Source organism: Acanthochromis polyacanthus, chromosome 13 (genome assembly GCF_021347895.1).
Source record: "Acanthochromis polyacanthus isolate Apoly-LR-REF ecotype Palm Island chromosome 13, KAUST_Apoly_ChrSc, whole genome shotgun sequence".
Lineage (NCBI taxonomy): Eukaryota > Metazoa > Chordata > Actinopteri > Pomacentridae > Acanthochromis > Acanthochromis polyacanthus.
The window spans coordinates 34,481,580-34,502,833 of NC_067125.1; the positions used below are offsets into that span (position 1 = coordinate 34,481,580).

Below are 21,254 nucleotides of genomic sequence, written 5' to 3' on the forward strand. Positions count from 1 at the left end.
CTCATAGTTACCGTGCATGGCAGATTGTAAAGGAAAAGTCTACACCACAGAGAGACTTTAACAAACCAGTTGAAAGAATTAGATTTTGGGGGAAAAGAGACAAAAGAGAAACTCACCCCCATCTGCTTAGGATGGTGGTTGGTTTTTTGGAATTTTTCATAAGAAAAACACAGAAAATATACACAAAAAATGACTGAACTGACCCATTTCATGGAAAAGATGAAAGTAAACTGGCTATTGAGATAATCTATAACAGATTTGTCCTTGACCATGATGAATGAATGATGTTTCATCTGACTCTGAGACTTTCACAAAGTCTGTGGTGTAGACAAGCTTGGGGCAATTATCTTACCATGTCCAAATTTAATCACAAACTATTTATTACTGTAATGAAATGCTGAGCTCAAGATATTCCTCAGGATCTATCTAATAAGTTATCAGGGAAGAATTCAGGCTCTTCCTGAATGCTTCCATGCAAAACAGTTTTATGACCCACTTCTAAAAAATAATCACATAAGTCAAATATTATTGTATTGGCCGCAGTTAACAATTCCACTTTTATCCTCAGTAAATCAAGTATTTTTGTGCTTTTGTTGGCCTTTAACGGTCGATTAGATGAGTGGTACTTCAAGCAAACCACCTCCCCGAGTATTTCATAGTTGCAGTTGCTCTGGTTTTGCATTACAACAGATTAGAGGGGGCGGAGGAGACCTTTAAGTGTGCGCTCTGCCTGCTGCAGGCTCTCAAAGAAGCGATCCAGACAGTGCGCTCATATGAGGAGTCCAACAGGAGAACTACTGACACTGAATGTGGACTATAAAACGCTTTCATCGGGATTTTTGCAATCTTGTGTGCAGGAAGGTGAGGGATGGGCTGATGCACATTTTGATAACTGGGTTAAAATGTCTATTTCTGTTTACATTTGTTGTGTTTGCATAAGTTTGCATGGATTTTCCACCCTCTAATTGACTTTTAATTATTCGCATGAGTCCTCAATGAGAATTTCCCCCATTCTACATAATGAATATATACATAAAATAATTAGGAGAACGGCTGCACGTGGAATCTATTTGTGCTTCAGCTTGCAATCCCTCTCTCCCCAGGTGTGTTTCATGGTTCAAGTGTAGCACCCTTATCCGTGCAGCTGAAGCCCCACACCCCAGTGCATGATGTGTGCCTGCAGCGTTTCATACCTGTGGAGGTGGCTGCTGGAGGTTCTGTTGTTTCTGGCCGCTGTGGTGCCGTCCAGCGCTGACTGCCCCAAATCCTGCGTCTGCTACGTTCCCACCGAAGTGCACTGCACCTTCAGATACCTGACCGCAATACCTGACCACATCCAGCCAGCTGTGGAAAGAATTAACCTCGGGTAAGTGTTCCCTCTTTCTGTCAGAGCAGGTTGGAGAACTGCACATACACTAGGGGAAAGAGTAAGTGACTGATTTGAACCACAGACTTTATAAGCACGAATAGCATTAACATTACAAAGAAGCTACTGTTAGCTGCGACCTTTTCAGAGTTTAAGCTAGTTAACTGCTAATAAAAACAGCTGCTAAACTATGGAATAAGATTACTGTCAAAAGTATTCATCCACAATTCTAACCATTCGTATTCGTAATGTTAAACATTTGTATGTTAATAAAAAACTTGTACACAAAATTCTGCTGTCATATGCATGAGTTTGATAAATTAAGGGTTAGGATTGTTTTTACGAGTATGAACCTAAAAGTTGTGAGTGCAACTCTAATTTCTACGACTACGAAGTCTTCCCTGTGAGGACGAATTCAAGTTTATGGGTACGAGTAGAAAAATACTGGAATGACGTCACATAGGTCACAGGGGAACGTAATCGAACACCGATCGCTCCAAATGCGCATGCGCCATTTATAAAGAGTAGACGCCGGGTGGACCCGGTGGACCTACCGGGGCAGGTGACGCCTCACAGGTCAAATAAATAACACATCCAACTTCTTGTAATTTATTTATTTCATGAAACTGTACTGTTTTAATTGATATACAGTTTATGGACGAAAGACGGTACTGCTTAGCTTGCACGCTAACGAGCCGGGCCGGTGACACATTAGCCTTCTAATGCAAGGAGGCTTAATAACAAAACAAACATAATTTGAGATTATGAATCGTGGCAATTGGCGTATGAATCAGCCCATTGTACAGCCTAAATTGCTGTAAATTAAGTCCAGTTTTAGTTCTTTGCAAACTCAGACACGTGCATTAGTTTAGTTTACAATGAATCTGGCGGAGTTCGGTAAAGTTGGAAAGATATTCACAGATTCGGACTTCCGGCATCAATAACTCATGAGATATATGTTGTCAAAACATGAACGATGCCTCTTTCAAATCGTTGTAAGGTAGACAATGTGCTACAAGGCCAATTTTATCAAAAGTCGCTGTATTTCAAGCTACAGAAATAACATTGGCGTCTATGAGCAGCCGGCAGTGCAACGAGTGAACAGGGACCGTCTGCAAATAGCAAAACCGCTGCAACAGCGAAAAGAGACACTACACATATATTCAATAACTTCACCGTAGAGCCACCAAAATCACTGGAGCCATGAATGGGCTCTTGCTGGTCAAACTACAACTCTTGCTTTGGCGCTAAATCAAAAATCTGAATTTTAAGGAATTTTTATGTTTTGTATGATTATTTTATGAGTATTAAAATGGCACTTTTCTTGATGTATGTGGTATATTTTATATAACACACAGGGAAAATGGCATAAGGGCATAGTGTACTTGCTGTGACCTGTGCTGGTCCGACCGTCAGGTTTATTACCTCCAAGTATTGTCTGTACAGTCCTTAACTAGAAAAATATTACTCTCAGTTTAACATTATGGTATAAATGAATCAATTGACACTGAAACTTTGCAATAAAGTGTCTTATCGTCTTTCTTCTCAATCATCAGTACTTGAGGTGACAGTCTAAACAGTTTGTTTGGTATATTGGTGTTATCTGATACTCTCTTTGGTAAGGATGGTAAATTCCATTACTATACAGAATTATGTGTTTGGACAAACAAGTACATTATGCCCTTATGCCATTTTTCCTGTGTGTTATATAAAATATACCACATACATCAAGAAAAGTGCCATTTTAATACTCATAAAATAATCATACAAAACATAAAAATTCCTTAAAATTCAGATTTTTAATTTAGCACCAAATAAAGAGTTGTAGTATGACCAGCAGGAGACAATTGATGGCTCCAGTGATTTTGGTGATTGTACAGTGTGTAAGAGTGAAGTTATTGAATTTTATTACTAATAAAATGATAATTATAAAAAATACAAATTCCTTAAAATTCAGATTTTTCATTTAGCGCCAAAGCAAGAGTTGTAGTTTGACCAGCAAGAGCCCATTCATGGCTCCAGTGATTTTGGTGGCTCTACAGTGAAGTTATTGAATATATGTGTAGTGTCTCTTTTCGCTGTTGCAGCGGTTTTACTATTTGCAGACGGTCCCTGTTCACTCGTTGCACCGCCGGCTGCTCATAGACGCCAATGTTATTTCTGTAGCTTGAAATACAGCGACTTTTGATAAAATTGGCCTTGTAGCACATTGTCTACCTTACAACGATTTGAAAGAGGCATCGTTCATGTTTTGACAACATATATCTCATGAGTTATTGATGCCGGAAGTCCGAATCTGTGAATATCTTTCCAACTTTACCGAACTCCGCCAGATTCATTGCAAACTAACCTAATGCACGTGTCTGAGTTTGCAAAGAACTAAAACTGGACTTAATGTACATCAATTTAGGCTGTACAATGGGCTGATTCATACGCCAATTGCCACGATTCATAATCTCAAATTATGTTTGTTTTGTTATTAAGCCTCCTTGCATTAGAAGGCTAATGTGTCACCGGCCCGGCTCGTTAGCGTGCAAGCTAAGCAGTACCGTCTTTCGTCCATAAACTGTATATCAATTAAAACAGTACAGTTTCATGAAATAAATAAATTACAAGAAGTTGGATGTGTTATTTACTTGACCTGTGAGGCGTCACCTGCCCCGGTAGGTCCACCCATAGATATATACAAATGTTTGTATATATCTATGGGTCCACCGGGTCCACCCGGCGTCTACTCTTTATAAATGGCGCATGCGCGTTTGGAGCAATCGGTGTTCGATTACGTTCCCCTGTGACCTATGTGACGTCATTCCAGTATTTTTCTACTCGTACCCATAAACTTGAATTCGTCCTCACAGGGAAGACTTCGTAGTCGTAGAAATTAGAGTTGCACTCACAACTTTTAGGTTCATACTCGTAAAAACAATCCTAACCCTTAATTTATCAAACTCATGCATATGACAGCAGAATTTTGTGTACAAATTTTTATTAACATACAAATGTTTAACATTACGAATACGAATGGTTAGAATCGTGGATGAATACTTCTGACAGTAATCTTATTCCATACTAAACTTATTGCAATTGTTGATGGTAAAAGAAGCAACTGATTAAAATTGAAGTAAAAGTCAAAACTGCCTAAATATGTTTTTTCCATGAAGATAACTTTATCGCTTAAATTTGTGGTTTTGGGAAAATAGCAAGCTAATATTCGCTAAATGTTTCGTTAAAATGGGCAATTTCATAGCAGCCGTTAGCTGTAGCCAATTAGCACCTTTTAGCTTCATTTAGCTTCGCAAAGCACAAATGCTAGCCAGTTCCTGTTTAAATTATTTTTCTAAAAACGTTTACACCTAAAATCATCACTGTCAGCTTGCCATTGAAGAGTAACATATAAAACTCATGTCCAGTCCTGTAACCACCTACTAGCTTCTCTGCTAGCCTCTCGGAAATACATAATCTAGGAGTTTTGTCAGGATATATTCTGACACCCTGTGGAGCTGTAAAATTGTCATTAAGTTGCCTTACCTATTCCTTGCCTGTTGGTGGTAACAGAGGTGTTGCTGCCTCATATTGCAGCTATTTTCGAATATTTTTTTAACTTGACTCTAAAACCTTTTGTCAGTAAAATAAGACATCTCTCACCCACAGGTGTTTTCAATTACTGTCTGATTAAACCCCTTTCAAAAATATGATCAGGCCAGAGTAGTAGCTACATTTTCATTGGAGACATTTTGACTTGGCTTGGCAGGATCAGCACAGGTGTAATATACTATTAATTATGACTATAATGCTAATTCCCTCCAGGAGTGTCAGCTTCAAGGGCATGTTGTTGTGCATGCTGGCTCAGTTGCATCGCCTAGGGGTCACACTGAACTGAGCCATTACTCATGTAATTCGCAACACCTGTGCTTTTTCTGCTCAATTCTGTTTTATTCATAATTCACAACATATGTCATCTCAAGGCAAGGAAAAATAAACAGGTTAAAGGGGTAAAGAGAACAGAGAAAAATTCAGGAGCGAAAAAATAGATAGACAATTCATAAGAGAACAATAAACAGTGAGGAGTATGGTGAGCAGGTCAGAAGGGTGAAAGAGATACCTGCAGAGAGGACCAAGCAAACTCGGAGGGATAAAGCGCCACAAAATTAGTGACGTGCAATGGTTGTCTGTAAATATATGAATAGGGAAAGAGAAGCGGAGAGGAGCTTAGTGCATCTTAGGAAGTCTCCCAGCAACCTGGCCAGATAGCAGCATCACTTAGAGGCGGTTCAGGGTCACTTGAGGTTGCCCTAACTACAAGCTTTATAAAAAAAAAAGTGTTAACCCTAATCTTTAAACCAGAAAGGGTGTCTGCCTCCAAAACAGGGAGCTGGTTTCACAGCCCCTTCTCCACATCTGCTTTTGAGAACTCCAGCAATCACAAAAAGCGTACACTCTGACAATGAAGTGCCCTTTTAGGATAATGTGATACGATAAAATTTTTATGACAAGTCAAAATGTGTGCCATGAAAAACAGATGCACAAAAGGATTCTTTTCTTCAGTGACAATAATGAGGAACAAATTTTTGATGGAATCACACCCACAAGACCACGTGACCATCTTTTGCACAGTCCTGTTTGTTGTTACCTGCAGTGTTTCCATACTTATAGCTAAATATGTGCAGTTTACACAACATATCTGCAACAAGTGTATGGTAAAGAAGGAGATTTTTAGACAAACAAACAAAACTGTACTGCATTTTATATTAATACAATAGATAGTAAATGTATATTGTTATTGTAAGGCACAAGAAAATAGTTAAGATTTCAAAGGTACTGAAAATAAAAGTAAAATACTAACTTGAGCCACAATGAGTACCGATTATTAAGCCCCAACACTGATACCCAGTACTTGCCTACATTTCCCCTACACAGGTGTTTTCACTTATTTGCCTGAGGATTAAAGGATTTTACATTTGACTCACTGCCTTTACTGTATGTGGATCGATCATGCTTACTGTCATACATTATAACCCCCCAAAGGCCCATTCTGAGCCACATTGTATGGATGCCTACAAACTTTGCTTCAGTGAGATGAATACTGCAGCTTAGCCCTCCCATCTCCCATCAGCCCGAGCAGGGGTCTTATCTAGAAACGTATTTGAAAACATTTGTGTAGTTGAACAGGGCATTCTATGACGCTATTTTAATTATTCATGAACATTTGTGTGGTACATTTGAACAGTCAAACTGATAATCAATGACCAAAGCTTTTTCGTTTCTCGGCTATAGGTACAACAGTATCACTGTCGTGAGAGAAAATGGTCTTTCAGGGCTTGAGAGCTTGGAGCTGTTGATGCTTCATAGCAACACTATACACAGCATTGAAGACAGAGCCTTTCAAGACCTCAAGTCATTGCAGGTAAAATCATGTCTCTGTCCTTTGTGAACAAATTACTTCCGTTTACTGTACTGGAATATCAAAAAACACATTGTTGTATGACATGTCTGCTGACATCACATGGTTTAGTTCAGTTTTTGTAGAAAATGTAACACAATTATTAATAAATGACAATCTCTGCATAAACATTTTTTTGTGATGTCAGTTGTTTACAAGGGATGAAAATCTAAGATTGATTCAATTACATATCTTGTTTGGTGTCGAAATTCAGTCAGAAAACATAAATTAAAACAATACAAAGAGGAAAAAGACAACATTACTACAAGAGAAAAGCCACAGTTATCATAAATATAAGATACAGAGCTTTTGAAACAATACCTACTATGGATAGAGTTATTTTGTTAACCTCAATAACGTTAACTCAGAATATTTCACTTTCATCTCTCAAAGCTAGTCATTATCCGTCTGAAAGCGACTAGAGGGTATGAAAGATTATCACCAAAGTTACACTGTTTACTGGAGCCAAAATACAATGTTTGAACTAATCACATTCTGTACAACACAAACATTTTGGCACCCCGCATAGCAAACCTGAACCATTAATGACTAAGATGTGGCTGACAGTCACATGACAAAAATTCAGGAGCTTCAGGCTGAACTTTAGGTTGTGCATACACAAAAGAAATAAGAGAGAAGTATGGAAACCAATAGAAAAGGAGCCCTCAAGATTGAGTCTCTACATAACATTATCAACTAACAGTAATTTTAAAATGATTTTCTTTACATTTGTGAATCAGTTCTGATAAACTTCTGCATATGTCTGATGATCGTGTAACTGTATTTCCTCCGCCAAGGAGGCAGAGCCTCGGCAGAGTTATGTGATGATTGCCGTTAGATTATCTGTCTGTCTATTAGCAGCATTACTCAAAAACAGATTAACGGATTTAGATGAAATTTTCAGGAAAGGTCAGAAATGACACAAGGACCAATTGATTAGATTTTGGTAGTGATGCGGCTTGTAGTCTGGATCCACACATTTTTTAAAGATTTCTGTATCATTGAGAACGGCACAGCATCACTGTAACTAGGACAAGTGAACACTATGCCAGCCGCCTGCTGAATATCACATGATTGTGATCCTACTACAAATCAACTACTACGGACTTATTACTCTGAGATGATACAAGGAATGAGCAACCTTTTTGGAATACTGTGCTTTTCTAGATGTTTTTGTTATAAACAGTACTGGGCAATCCAGTATATCAGCATCACATTGTACAACTTAAAAATATAGAGTTGCCTCAACTTCTCGCCAGCACAGTCCTTTTTTTAAGTCATTGTTTTTTGACAAACATTTCCAGCCTCTCAATTGTGTTCTCACAGGTCCTGAAGATGTCATTCAACAAAGTAAAGGAGATCAACAAAGAGACATTCAAAGGCCTGAACAGTCTGCTGAGACTCCACATAGACCACAACCACATTGAGTTTATTAGTCCAGAGGCTTTCTACGGCCTGACCAACTTACAGTTGGTCCATCTGGAGGGTAACCACCTCCAGCAACTCCACCCAGACACATTCATCACGCTGAGACACAGCCAGATTTTCAAGGTATCCTCCATAAGAAGCATCCACCTATCAGACAACCTCCTGACAAGTCTGCCAGCAGACATTTTCTCAGGCTGCAGTCAGTTAGAGAACCTCTTCCTCCACGGCAACCCCTGGACATGTGACTGCCGTATGACGTGGTTCTCAGTGTGGGCGCAGAGGAACACAGGTGAGACATGCACGTGTGCTTTGGAACATTCTCAAAGCATTTTGAGATGAATGTGCCTACAAACTAAGAGAATCCCCCTTTTTCAATAAGTTCACCTTAAGATACTGCTAAAAAGAAAACATTTGCTCAGAATCTTTGCTAGCCGCTTTAATAAGACTCATCTGGTAAAGTTGCTTCCTATATTAGTGCTTCAATTGGTTATGCTACTCATATTTTGAAAGTGATTTGTTCCTTTTCTCCTATAAAGTAATAGTGCATGGGATTTTATCCCAAGAAAGACATATCCAAGGGAAATATATAAATCTTTGCAGAGCAATCACTGGAGGCACAGATAATCTCAAGAGCTACAGAAAACACTAAAGAGCCAGAGAAACAAAAGTTATACTTTTTTCCCCTGACTTGGCTGATACAAATGTCAACTCATATATTACAATTCTGCATGGAGATCGTGATCTTTTTGGTTCACATGTTTTACAGTTTTGGTTTGGACGGTGTGTAATGTGGAAACTATAAATGTATTTTTTTCTTCCATACAACCAACTCAATACTACACTACTTAATAATTGTTTCCAGGTGTGCTGAAATGCAAGCGAGACAGGAGATATCCGAGGGGCCAGCTATGTCCTGTTTGTGAAAATCCAGCCCCTTACCAAAACAGACCTCTGTCCCTTCTCCACGGTGATTCTCTTACTTGTACCAAAGCCTGGATCCAACCATATCTAAAGCAGAAAAACATCAGCTTAGATCAGGGAGATTTCACTCCAGTTTCCCCCAAGGACTTCATCGCCCCATTAGGCTCCATACAAATGAACCTGACCGATCAGTTTCATAATGATGCCAGCCTGTCCTGCACCGTCCAAAGGCCCACAGCTTTCAAGAACCTGAGGCAAACTTTGGAGGTGGAGGAGGGAAACAATGTGACTGTGCTTACCACTGAAATAACTACTTATTTAGTGTGTAACATTAACTATGAACACATCCAGCCGCTCTGGCAGATACTGGCCTCCTACAGTGACTCTCCTATGAAGCTAGAGCGAGGTTTAATGCTGGGCAGAAGCCCAGAAGTGGTATACAGGTATAGTCAGATAAAAACAAAGGACAAAGAGGAAGGATTTAATACAAACATTGAAGCTGACATTAAAGCCTCCCCTCCATGGTTAATGCAGGGAGAGATCAGCTTCCAGCTTGACCGCACTACTACCACCTTCTCAACTCTTCACATTAAGTATCAGTCTGAGGTCAACCTACGTGTGGACGACAGGTCACCTAAAAAGGACCGCTACTCGTGGACAATGATCAAGCGGGATAATCACACCAAGACTGAGCACACTGTACTCACAGGTAAGAGTTAGAGTGTGAATCTTAATACACTGGTTAAAGTCACCTTCACTTTAGTTGACATCTGTTTAGAATTGTCTTTTAACTGATGTGTTTAAATAAACTGCGCATTTCAGTTGCCAACGGGAGCATTTTAAATGTATTGTTGTAATAATAATCACATATTTACTTTGCTTTTTGACATAGGTGGTGTGGCACAGTTAACATGTCAAATCCAGGGTGAACCAAAGCCTTTGTTGGAGTGGATTTTACCAGACGGAAGTAAAGTCAGAGCTCCTTTTTCCAGTGATGACAGGAGGATCATAATCACTGCTGAAGGGAAGCTCACTGTTCGCGGTGCCGATTCTTCCGACACAGGCCTCTACTGGTGCATTGCCACAAACTACCTGGATGCCGATATCCTGGTTTTTCGAGTGACAGTTCTGTCCCATGATGTGGAAGAGGCTGAAGTCAACGGGGTCCAGCTCTCAAGGCCACTGGGTGAAAATCTAGTTTTGGACTGTAGTTCCTCAGGGAGTCCTGCGGCCGTGGTATCATGGGTTCTTCCTGACCACTCAGTACTATACAAATCTCAAGATAACAGAAAGGTGTACGAGAATGGAACGCTGCTGATTCAGGGTCTCACAGAAAGGGATCGGGGATTTTATAGGTGTTTGGTTGCAAATCACCTGGGATTTGACCTGCTTGTGTCTCAGGTGACAGTGACTGAAGGACGGCCTGAGTCTGCTTTAACAGCTTTGGACAGTGAGGGATCAGGGATGGCAATGGAAGTCAAGATGGATTCTAGTTTGACAGGAAACACAGTCAACCTCAATGAGATCCCATCCCCCAATGCAGCTGACAGAAACAGTCAGGAATCCAGAACCATCACCTCAGATCGACCTTTCCCCAGACACAGATCACAGGGCAGAGGAGGCTCTGGAGCCAGACTGGGACAGAGAAGGAGGGGGCCAGTCCGCAACAGACACATCTGGAGTAGTAGGGTCTTTGATAAAGCTTCCAGGAAAGTAGACCCTCAGAAATTTGCTGAATTTATGAAAAAGGCTCAACATGGATCAAGAAAGACTGGCACAAAGAATGAGAGGGGAAAATATGAAGACTCACACACTGGTTTTTCTGGTGATGATGACATTGGCTCTGGCGAGATTCATAATGAAGACCATCTCGTTGCTATCCCAAGCACTGTCAAACCAACTACAGAGAATCCACATAGAATATATGGCAAAGAGGGTCAAACTGAAACTACACACACAGATGAGAGTGTTGACATGGAAAATACTTTCAGAAATCCTATTGATTTTAACAGTGGAGCAGAACATGAAAACTTACAAGTAACAGAGTCATATATGCAGTCAGACGCTACACCAATTAAGTCTACATTCACACACATTCCAAATTTTGTTGAAACAACAGAGCTTTATGCCCTGGAAAGAACAAGCAAACCTCCCTCAAATGTCAAGCCAGTCACTCTCCAACTTACTGTGACAGACGCTTCACAAGAAACCCAACTCCAGTTTTCAGGAGAACCACCTGCAGAGCCAGAGACATCCACAGGGGCGGCACTTTCATTCACTTCAGACCCTAATGTTACTCCAATGAGAGATGGTGCAGGTCCCATGGAGCTGTTCGTACACACAGACCCTGAAAGCCAAACTACATTCACAGCAGTCACCACCACAGAGAGACAGCAAGATGAGATCACGTTTCACACAACCCAGACTATAAAATCCCCACGCCTGCCAGCAGGATCCACCATCATCTCCCAGCATCAGATCCATATCATCCCACGGAAGAACAGCAGAGGAGGGGCTGGCAGGAGGATTATTCCAGGCCGCAGGAGGATCATTAAACCCAACAGAATCACTGACATACAGTCCTTCATCAGTAAACTTAAAAAGCCCACTGTGAAGAAAGAAGGGAGTGCCACTGTGCCGTATAGAATTGAACTGACGACAGGTAAGAAGTCTTGTTCTTACATCTTAAAGAGCTATTTTTCAGTTTGTGCTTCAGTGTATGAATACTCTGGCTATCAACATATGAGTCTTTGGATATGCTCTCTTTTTTTTCAGACTGTAACTCTGATGAAGACAGAAAGAAGACAGTGACCACTGACCTCCAGGTGGTCACACCAACAGCGTCTTCCAGTCCATCTTTACACAAAACAAACAGACTCGCTTCTACACAAAAAGCTGCAGCTTCTACCACAAACAATTACATTACCTCAAATGCTCCAGGCACCCATACTGAGTCCAGCTCAGAGGTTTACACTGAGTACATAACATCTGCTGATGCTCCTGAGTTTGGTCCTACAACTGATCCATTTTTGACCCCAAAAAAAGCCCCATCAGTCTCTACTACAACGCCTACTACAACTGCTTCTAAGGTTATTCGTGGACGAATTCCATGGAACAGGTTGTTTGGAAGCAGAGAAAGGGAAAGAATCCTGGGCAGACTAAGAAGGCCTTTCTCCACCCTAAAAACATCAACTACAGCTCAAACTACAACGATGACCCTAACCACAACCCCTGCTGCTGTGCCCACCACCACAGCAAACTCGATGGCTGAACCTGAGACTCTGTCACCATCCAGACCCACACAGAGCAGAGAGAGCTCATTAGATGATGACTATGGAGATTCACCCTCGGCCGATTTTGAGTTCACAACACTGAGACCCAGTTTTCACCATATAACAACTACAAGTGCATCTGATTACTCCAGATCTTCCACCACCGCTGAAACACCACCAGAATTACAGACTCTGCTCTCCCCACCAACTGTCAAACCATATTCAGCTAAAAGTCCTGATGAAGCCTTATCATCTGGGTCTGGGGGACTACCTGATAATTTGCTTGTCATCAGACAGCGGCCTGGTGGGACAAGGAGGTGGCAAGGGCGAAGAAGGAGACCTTTTAGAGGCAGGAGACCCTTCAGAAAACCTGTAATCACTACTACAACTGAGGCTTCAACTACAGAGTTAACAACTGTGGAAACTACAGTGGAGGTAACCACAAAACCTGAAAAGGCTGTTTCTCTCTACAAGCCCCTGTACACACTGTCTAGGAAAGAAGACAGAACTGCAGTAGCTGTTTCCGTTGATGAAACGTCAAAGGAGGAGAGTGAATTTGACGGGACATCTAGTAGTTCATCAACTTATACTCCCAGCAAGACACCTTTGATTATTTCAACCACATATAACCCGACCACTACATTAATGCCAGCTTCTACAAAAGGGGCATACACAGCAGTTCAGACCAGAGTTCACAGCAACATCCGACCACCAACACAGAGGAACAATGGAGACACCAATCACAGACCACCATTAGGGAGAGTCAGACCTACCGTGTCAAGCAGTGTTGCCAGAGGCAGTGCAGATAAAGGTCATATCATTGACACAATGATTATTCTTACGGCTGAGCGAGGTTATCACCCCAGCACCCCCGCTCCGCACAAGAAGGACATACATAATAATGCAATTTCTACTGTTTACAATCAGGTCACAGGCTATGAAAGTACCATTACCAATACTGCTGGCTTTGAGCCCACTACAAAAGTCATGACAAACAAACCAAAGATACTGGGGGGAAATGCAGCCAGCTTTACCGTTTTGTCCAATTCAGATGCTTTCCTGCCATGTGAGGCTGTCGGAAACCCGCAGCCAGTGATAACCTGGAAGCGCTTCTCTTCAAGCACAGGTATGGCAAAAATACTACATGAATTGTGACCATAAAGGAAAGAAAAATATCTAGAAAATGTGTCGGAGTAGGGTGAAAATAAGGCACAGTGTTGATTTTTTTAAATTTACAATTCAGAAGTATTAATGACAAGACAATAATGTAACTGTAGATGGTGGAAAAGTAACACCACTGTTATTGTAAAGTTGTTTTAAGTCTGTATTTGTGTAAGTAATGTGTTGGTTTTAGACATTTTAAGCTGAGCATTTCCTTGTCTGTGTTTCAATCCCTCAGGCAACACTTTTACCATTAAAGGAAGAATGGGAAAGTTTGAGGTGTTGGGCAATGGCACACTGTCTATCCAGAATGCTAATATTAAGGACCGTGGCCAGTACCTCTGTCTAGCTGAGAATGATCATGGATCAGATAAACTTCTTGTCACCCTCTCTGTGGTGGCCTACCCGTCACGCATCCTGGAGCCTAAAATGCGTGAGATAAAATCTCATGCAGGAAACAAAGTGGAGATGAAATGTAAGACAGAGGGCCGACCTATACCCATGATATCTTGGATCTTGGCCAACCGGACTCAAGTCAGGGGTCAAAACACAGTGAAGGGAAGGGTATCAGTGTCTGCTGAGGGCACTCTGGTTATTGAGGATGTGTCTGTTTATGACAGAGGTCATTACAAATGCATTGCCAGTAATCCAGCTGGAGCCGATACTGCTACAGTCCGACTGCAGGTGGTTGCAGCTCCACCGGGCATCATCGAGGAGAAACGGAAGCAGCTCAAAGCCAGCCAGAGCCAAACCTTGTGGCTGCCCTGCACTGGTCATGGGACCCCCCAGCCTACTGTTCACTGGGTCCTCCATGACGGGTCAGTGGTACGATCTGACAAGGCTGCCAGTGACACACGGATATTAATGTATGAGAATGGGACACTTCGTATTCGGGATGTAACTCCGGCACAGAGTGGAAAATATGAATGTATTGCTACCAGCTCTACTGGCTCAGAGCGCAGGGTGGTGACTCTGACAGTGGAGACTCAGCAGTCTGCGCCTCAGATAGTAGAAACATCCCAGCGCTTAACTGAGCTGTCCTTTGGGGATCAGCTGAGGCTAAACTGTGCTGCAACGGGAGACCCTAAACCTAGGATCATGTGGAGGCTGCCTTCTAAAGCTGTAGTTGACCACTGGCACAGGTAAAAACACCTTGATCAGTGAAATAAGTGAAAGCGTGTGTTTGAAAAATGCAAGTTAAAGGTAAAACAAGTATTGTATGCACCATTCTGGGAAAAAAAAACAAGTAAAACATTTCTTGACAGTTTAAAGGCTATGCTGACCTTCCAAAAGCACAACAGAATTTATGATTTTCAAAGCGGAATCTTGTTATTCACTTTCCATTCATGCAGTAAGCACCAAAGATCAGGGATTTTTCAGCACTAAATGGAAATTGGCAAGCTTGCACAATAGATATCAAATAGCTCAACCGTCCACGAAAGCTTATTGATGTACTATAATGCTAACGTCTCAGGGTTTGAAGGTATTTATATTGGTGAAATATTTTTGTTTTCTTTTTAAGCATCTTGGTCTCGGTTTGTTTGTTTGTTTTGCTTTTGTGCGCTGACTTTTTGTACTGTCTCTCTAAAATAGGGATTGATGGTGTGATTGAATTGATTGGGTAATTATTCTCTCTGAACATGACAAAATATGTGATGGAGCTTGAGCATATTTATTCAAGGCATAATTTAACAGTCAAATTAGAATTGAAATGAAAAAAAAAACTGGTGATACGATTGTACAACAGTGAACACCTTTATAAAGAAAAAGGCCAAGAAATGTTGCTTTTTTTGGACATGAGGGGATTTGAGGGCATTCTATTTAAATGTGAAGCTAAAATCATAATTGCACATTCCACAAACATTATTTTTGCAGAAAATAAACAATTGTATCAAGCATTGTGCAGCTTAAAGCATTTTTTACTCAGAAAATATTCCAAATTTGGTAGCCATGGTATGCCAGAAAGGCCTTTGGTATTATAGACATGTGATGTCAAGCTGTAAAAAAAAAACGAAAGACCAAAATATACTGAAACTTTGCGAGCTTGCTGCAATGAACTTTAGCTCCAACTCTGTAAATACTCTATTCTCAATTTTGTCTATTGAGTATAGTAAAAAAAAAAAAAAATAAACTAACAAGAACTGACACTGGAGATATCTGCAGCGAAGGAACAAACATATAAATAAAAAGCTGTATAGGTCATGCTTTAATCAAACCACCACTAATGGGAGCACTGTCAGAATATTGGCACCACTAAAATATTGGCTCCCGATTATTGCAAAGTTGCCAACAATAGTTCTGTGTATAAACAATTTGTATCACCAGCTTCTATACATGTCACATCAGGGAGAAAATGATGGAGGAAAGAAACAGGATGGCTATATTCAAAAAACACATGGTCATGCATTGCTGGTGTTCATTTCATTGCCAAGGCCTTGTCTCTGTTAAGTATCAGTTCATAAAATATCAAACATTTTCCCTAGAGCAGTGTTGTACATGTTTGTTTGATGTAAGTCATTCACTCTCCCACGATGAGAAAATACAAACATATGTGTGTTTCTGTTGCAAAACATTGCCCAGGAATTATTTGGAGAACTATTGAAATGTTGGTTTTGCGAAGTACAGTGACAATATTCCATCTGTCTTCTATGACAAATCACTGATTTCCAGTCATTTACCTTTCCAGGATGGGCAGCAGAATTCAGGTCCTGGAAAATGGCACTCTTATCGTTAACACTTTGACTGATAAAGATGCTGGAGACTACCTCTGTGTGGCACGAAGCAAGATTGGTGATGATCTCCAGCTCATGAGGGTCAGTATATCGATGAAGCCAGCCAAGATAGAGACTAAGCTCTATGGTAAGAAGCAGGTACCGTATGGCAATGACTTGAAGGTGGACTGTAAAGCCTCAGGAGCTCCAAAGCCAGAGATCTCCTGGGGTCTACCAGACGGAACAGTGGTCAACAGCGCTCTGCAATCAGATGCCAGTGGGAGGAGTGGAGGAGGACGAACACGTCGCTATACTCTGTTTGACAATGGAACCCTCTATCTGAACCAGGTATTCTATTATATTAAACATAAATCTGCATCATACATCTAAAAATATATTTGAAAGTTTAATATGCGTCATTCTTCCTCAGGTGGGCATGTCAGAGGAAGGGGACTACACCTGCTATGCTGAGAACCAGGTGGGAAAGGATGAGATGCATGTACATATCACTGTGGTGACAGCTGCACCCAGGATACGTCCACCCAGCCAGACCTACGCCAGGGTGAAGCCGGGAGGCAACATCCGGTTTGACTGTGAAGCACATGGGGAGCCCAAACCCAAGATCCTGTGGATGCTTCCCACCAATGATGTAATAGCAGCATCAAATGAACGCTACTTAATGCATGTCAATGGTTCTCTGGATATCAGAGATGTGAAGCTAGTTGATGCAGGAGAATATGTTTGTGTGGCTCGCAACCCTGGTGGAGAAAACAGAGAAATTTACAAGCTTGAGATAGATGGGAACCCACCAGTGATCAATGGCTACCGGCAGAACAGGACTGTAATCACAGATGTAGCCAGTAAGTTCTCCAGGAAGCTTCTGGACTGTAAAGCCGAGGGTGATCCCACTCCTACTATCACTTGGATTATGCCTGACAACATCTTTCTAAAAGCGCCATACTTTGGCAGCAGGATAAATGTCCACCACAACGGGACGCTAGAGATTCGGAACGTGCGACCTACTGATACAGCAGAGTTCATCTGCATGGCAAGAAATGATGGAGGAGAAGCCGTAATGGTGGTGCAGCTGGAGGTTACCAGTTTGCTAAAAAGGCCGATCTTCAAGAACCCCTTCAATGAACGTGTTGTTTCTCGGTTTGGCAAAACCACAGTTCTGAATTGTTCTGCTGATGGGCACCCAAGGCCGGAGATCGTTTGGACTTTGCCTAATGGAACACGGGTTATTGGTGGGTCCCACCGTGACACTCGCCACCACCTAGGCAATGATGGAACGTTAATCATCTACAACCCTCGCAAAGAAGATACTGGGAAGTATCGCTGTGGTGCCAAGAATTTCATGGGCTACATAGAGAAGCTAATCATTTTGGATATTGGGCAGAAGCCATACATTCTAACCAGGCCAAGGGGCATCATACGCAGTGTGTCTGGGGAGCCCCTCTTCCTTCACTGTCTATCTGATGGGAGTCCCAGACCCAGAATCTACTGGACCATTCCTGGTGGTCACACTCTTACTCGACCTCAAGTCCTTGGCCGCTACAAATTGCTAGAAAATGGTACTCTGATTGTTCAGGACACTACTCTTCACGACCAAGGAAACTACATCTGCAGGGCTCGCAACGATGCTGGAGAGGCGGGACTCACCGTTCCTGTTGTTATCATTGCTTACCCTCCAAGGATCACAACAGGACCACCACCCAGTGTGAGGGCAGTGACTGGGACAGCTTTTCAACTCAACTGTGCTGCCACTGGGATCCCCAAGCCAGACATCATTTGGGAGCTTCCCGATCATTCAATTCTGTCAGCAGCACAACAGGGACGGCGTACAGGTAGCGAGCTGCTCCACCCTCAGGGCACACTCATCATTCAGAGACCCAAACCCTCAGATTCTGGAACATATAAATGCCTGGCCAAAAACCACCTCGGCACAGACTCAAAAGTCACATATGTACTTGTACAGTGAACAGAAACATAACTGAGGAAAGACAGCATATCCAAATGTCAGCATTAACAGACAGTTACCATACCTTGTGTGTGGAAGGTACAGTACATGCCATCTCATGTGTGGATTTGTGAGGCTCACGGCTGGTGGAATATTATTAAAAAGAAGCCACAGACATGAATTACGAAAATAAACTGAGCACAAGAAGAAAATGGACACAGACATTTTAAAAGGGAAAAAAATTTTTTTTTAAACTGGAAAACCCAGTCTGGGGTACGGAGTTGTTATTGTAACTTTGGGACTGGGGGTCTGGAAATTCATAGGTGGTTCTCATTTGAGGTGGGTCTCATGGGAGCGAAAAGCCGAGCCTGAAGTGATTTCTCTCACCAGGCGTTGGGCGTAGTATCACAGGCCAAGATACTATTACAGTGCAAAGACCCCCAGAGGGTTTTAATGCCCTTCAGACATTTGCCAGAGGTTGTAGCTGTTGTGACACATTGCTTTGTCCCTTGACAGCAAATGGAAAAGACAACAGGTAAAGAGTGTTATGAATAATCTTTCAAGGTCAATTTATTGATTTTGACAGTGAAACAAAATAGATTTGTTCAAAACATATATGAGGGTTGTTTTACACTGGACACATATCTGCATGAAAAGGACAGTGCTTTCATACCAGAATCACTTCACATTTCTTTTTTATACTTTTAAAATGGTTCTGTTGACAATTTAAAGCAGATTCCTTCATGTCTATTTGCAGCACAATAAAAAATATACAAAGATTCACTAATAATCTATTGTGTGGTACACAAGAATTTACAGTAATGTTATACATTATGCTAATCTGTAATAATACAGTATATTATATCTATTTGTAGTATCTACTTTATTAAAGTATGGGATAAAAATGAAATAAAAATTTAAACATGGCTCATTCTTTTTATATTTTGACTATACTAATTGACACATCAAAATCTTTTCAATGTGTCCCATGTTACGTGTGTAAAATACAGAATTTCACAGGTAGGCAGAATTCATTAAAGTTGATGGGGTAGTAAAATGTTTTAATACAGGTCAATGGGATAATCCAGTGTGCCTCACCCTAGAAGGGAGTTATGGCTCAGGCTGCGGTAGAAATCTTCCAGACACACACAGTTTTTACTTTCCAGCTGTGAAAATACAGTAGTTTGTCACCCAGCTCCACGGTGTGCAAGACCCACAGGGGAGCCTTTGATTTTTTTTTCTTCTTTTATTGTTGTTACGGACTAATTTCACTGCCCTGCTGCAGCGTCAACTGAAAGGTGAGGTAGAATGTAACGACGAAATAGGGGAAAATAGAGCCTGTATGTCATTAATAAGAGTTTACATTTCCGTTTCCACGGAAGATGCACTAGTGAAACACAGATCGAGTGAGACAGTCTGCCATGTTTGCTTTCTAACCTTGTTTATTTGGCGACTGTCAGCAGATTAACAGTCTTTATTTGTCCTATAGAAGTTACAAGCCATTTTACTTTAAGACATATATGGCTGACGAGCAACAACTGGAAACAATTTAAGTAAATTGGACCAGTTTTAAATTACCTATAATGATGCAGATTTAAAATTGGCAGGGGAGGGGACTTCATTTATACAAGACTTCATAAATAATGCTGTGACTTGGATTGAGGTGTATTTTTACCCATTCAGACAAAACCAGCAAGAAAACAAGAATTGTGAGTTAATGTCAAAATTTTTATCCACTGCAGACCTTGCAAGAAACAGTACTCTGTGTGTAGGTATCGGTTGTATCATAAAGATTTTCTCTACAGTCTCTTCATGGTGCTGGAGGAAAAATTAAGCCCAACAGTTAAACAGACCATGATTATTTTGAAGAGGCTTTCAATGCCATACAGCTGCATTTGAATTGAGATTCAAGAAAGAGGTCAGTAGTTGGTGTTTATGTGTTTATGTTTTCAATAAATCAAATTTTGAAATCTTAAAAAAACAACTAATTTTTCCTACTTTTAGAGCCAGTCCAGCCAGAGCTGTGTGAAATGACCCAGACAGATACGGGGAAAGAGGGAATTGTCCACCATAAACTTTGGTATGTAGCTTACTTTCTCCATGATTTCAGAGGAAAGCGCTTTCATATGTGAGCTAGGCGACAATCAAACACAAATCAAAGGCACCAAGTATTCTTAATGTATGCTACTATAGTGTGAAAGACAGTCCATCATTCACATGTGTGTCCTCTGTGGATGGTGAAGAGTTTATTTGTTCAGTTCTGGTTTTGCGGTCCATGTTTGGGGAATGATGGAGTTTACCTTAGACTGACTTGGATATTTATGAGGATTTTAAACATGTGATTTTCCCATTTACTCCTTTCCTCTTGAATGTTTAAAAGGAAAAGAAGTGGAATCCAACACGTACCATTACGAACGCAGCTTTACAAGAAGCTACTGAAAGTAGCAGTGTCTGGTTTTTGTATTGTGTAAATTTTGTCTTTAGCAGGTCACATATACTGTACCTCTGACCCCAATTTCTGCTTGCAGCTGTTGAAGCGAAACATGTCAACGTGAGGAGTTGCACGACCACTGCCATGTCACAGGATGAATAAACGCATCCTGTTTTTGCACTAGATGAGGTAGGTTGAAGAATGGCCGCTCCTTGGCCACCTCGAAGGTTGTGGAAAAACAGCACAAATCTGCACAGACTTCTTGCTGAGAAAATTGCCCTCATTACAACAGTCCACCTTCTGCAAAGGCCTCACAATGTACACAAGTGAAGTTGTACACCCTATCAGAAGATTGTGGATTTTTTTTCAGAATTACTTACCACTGTTTATTTAAAATCATAATAAATATACTTAATATCACACCACCAGCTCATTATCTATTTTTCTTTCCATCCAAAAGTAATTATTGTCTTGGTGGCAGAAAGGGTGTCCATTTCCACCCCTGACACCAAGTCTTTTCAGTGAGGAAGTCATTGAAAAGTCTTGAGTCTTGAAGATATGATT

General features: G+C 41.1%; 1 protein-coding gene across 2 annotated transcripts; it reads left to right on the forward strand.

Moving 5' to 3' along the window:
* Positions 1 to 1,109: 1,109 nt before the first annotated feature.
* igsf10 (immunoglobulin superfamily, member 10) lies at positions 1,110 to 19,148 on the forward strand. 2 transcript variants are annotated; one of them, XM_051958308.1, is made up of 9 exons: positions 1,110 to 1,366; positions 6,641 to 6,770; positions 8,133 to 8,523; positions 9,097 to 9,864; positions 10,048 to 11,817; positions 11,949 to 13,553; positions 13,827 to 14,730; positions 16,275 to 16,647; positions 16,730 to 19,148. In XM_051958308.1, exons 1-9 carry the CDS (start codon positions 1,167 to 1,169, stop codon positions 18,278 to 18,280), a joined length of 7,692 nt encoding a protein of 2,563 aa, XP_051814268.1. In that variant the 5' UTR covers positions 1,110 to 1,166; the 3' UTR covers positions 18,281 to 19,148. The 2 variants fall into 2 exon arrangements, with proteins under 2 accessions (XP_051814268.1, XP_051814267.1); XM_051958307.1 differs by lacking the exons at positions 1,110 to 1,366; positions 6,641 to 6,770; positions 8,133 to 8,523; ... (2 more) ...; positions 11,949 to 13,553; positions 13,827 to 14,730 and having other exon boundaries at positions 16,112 to 16,647.
* The last annotated feature ends 2,106 nt before the right edge of the window (positions 19,149 to 21,254 follow it).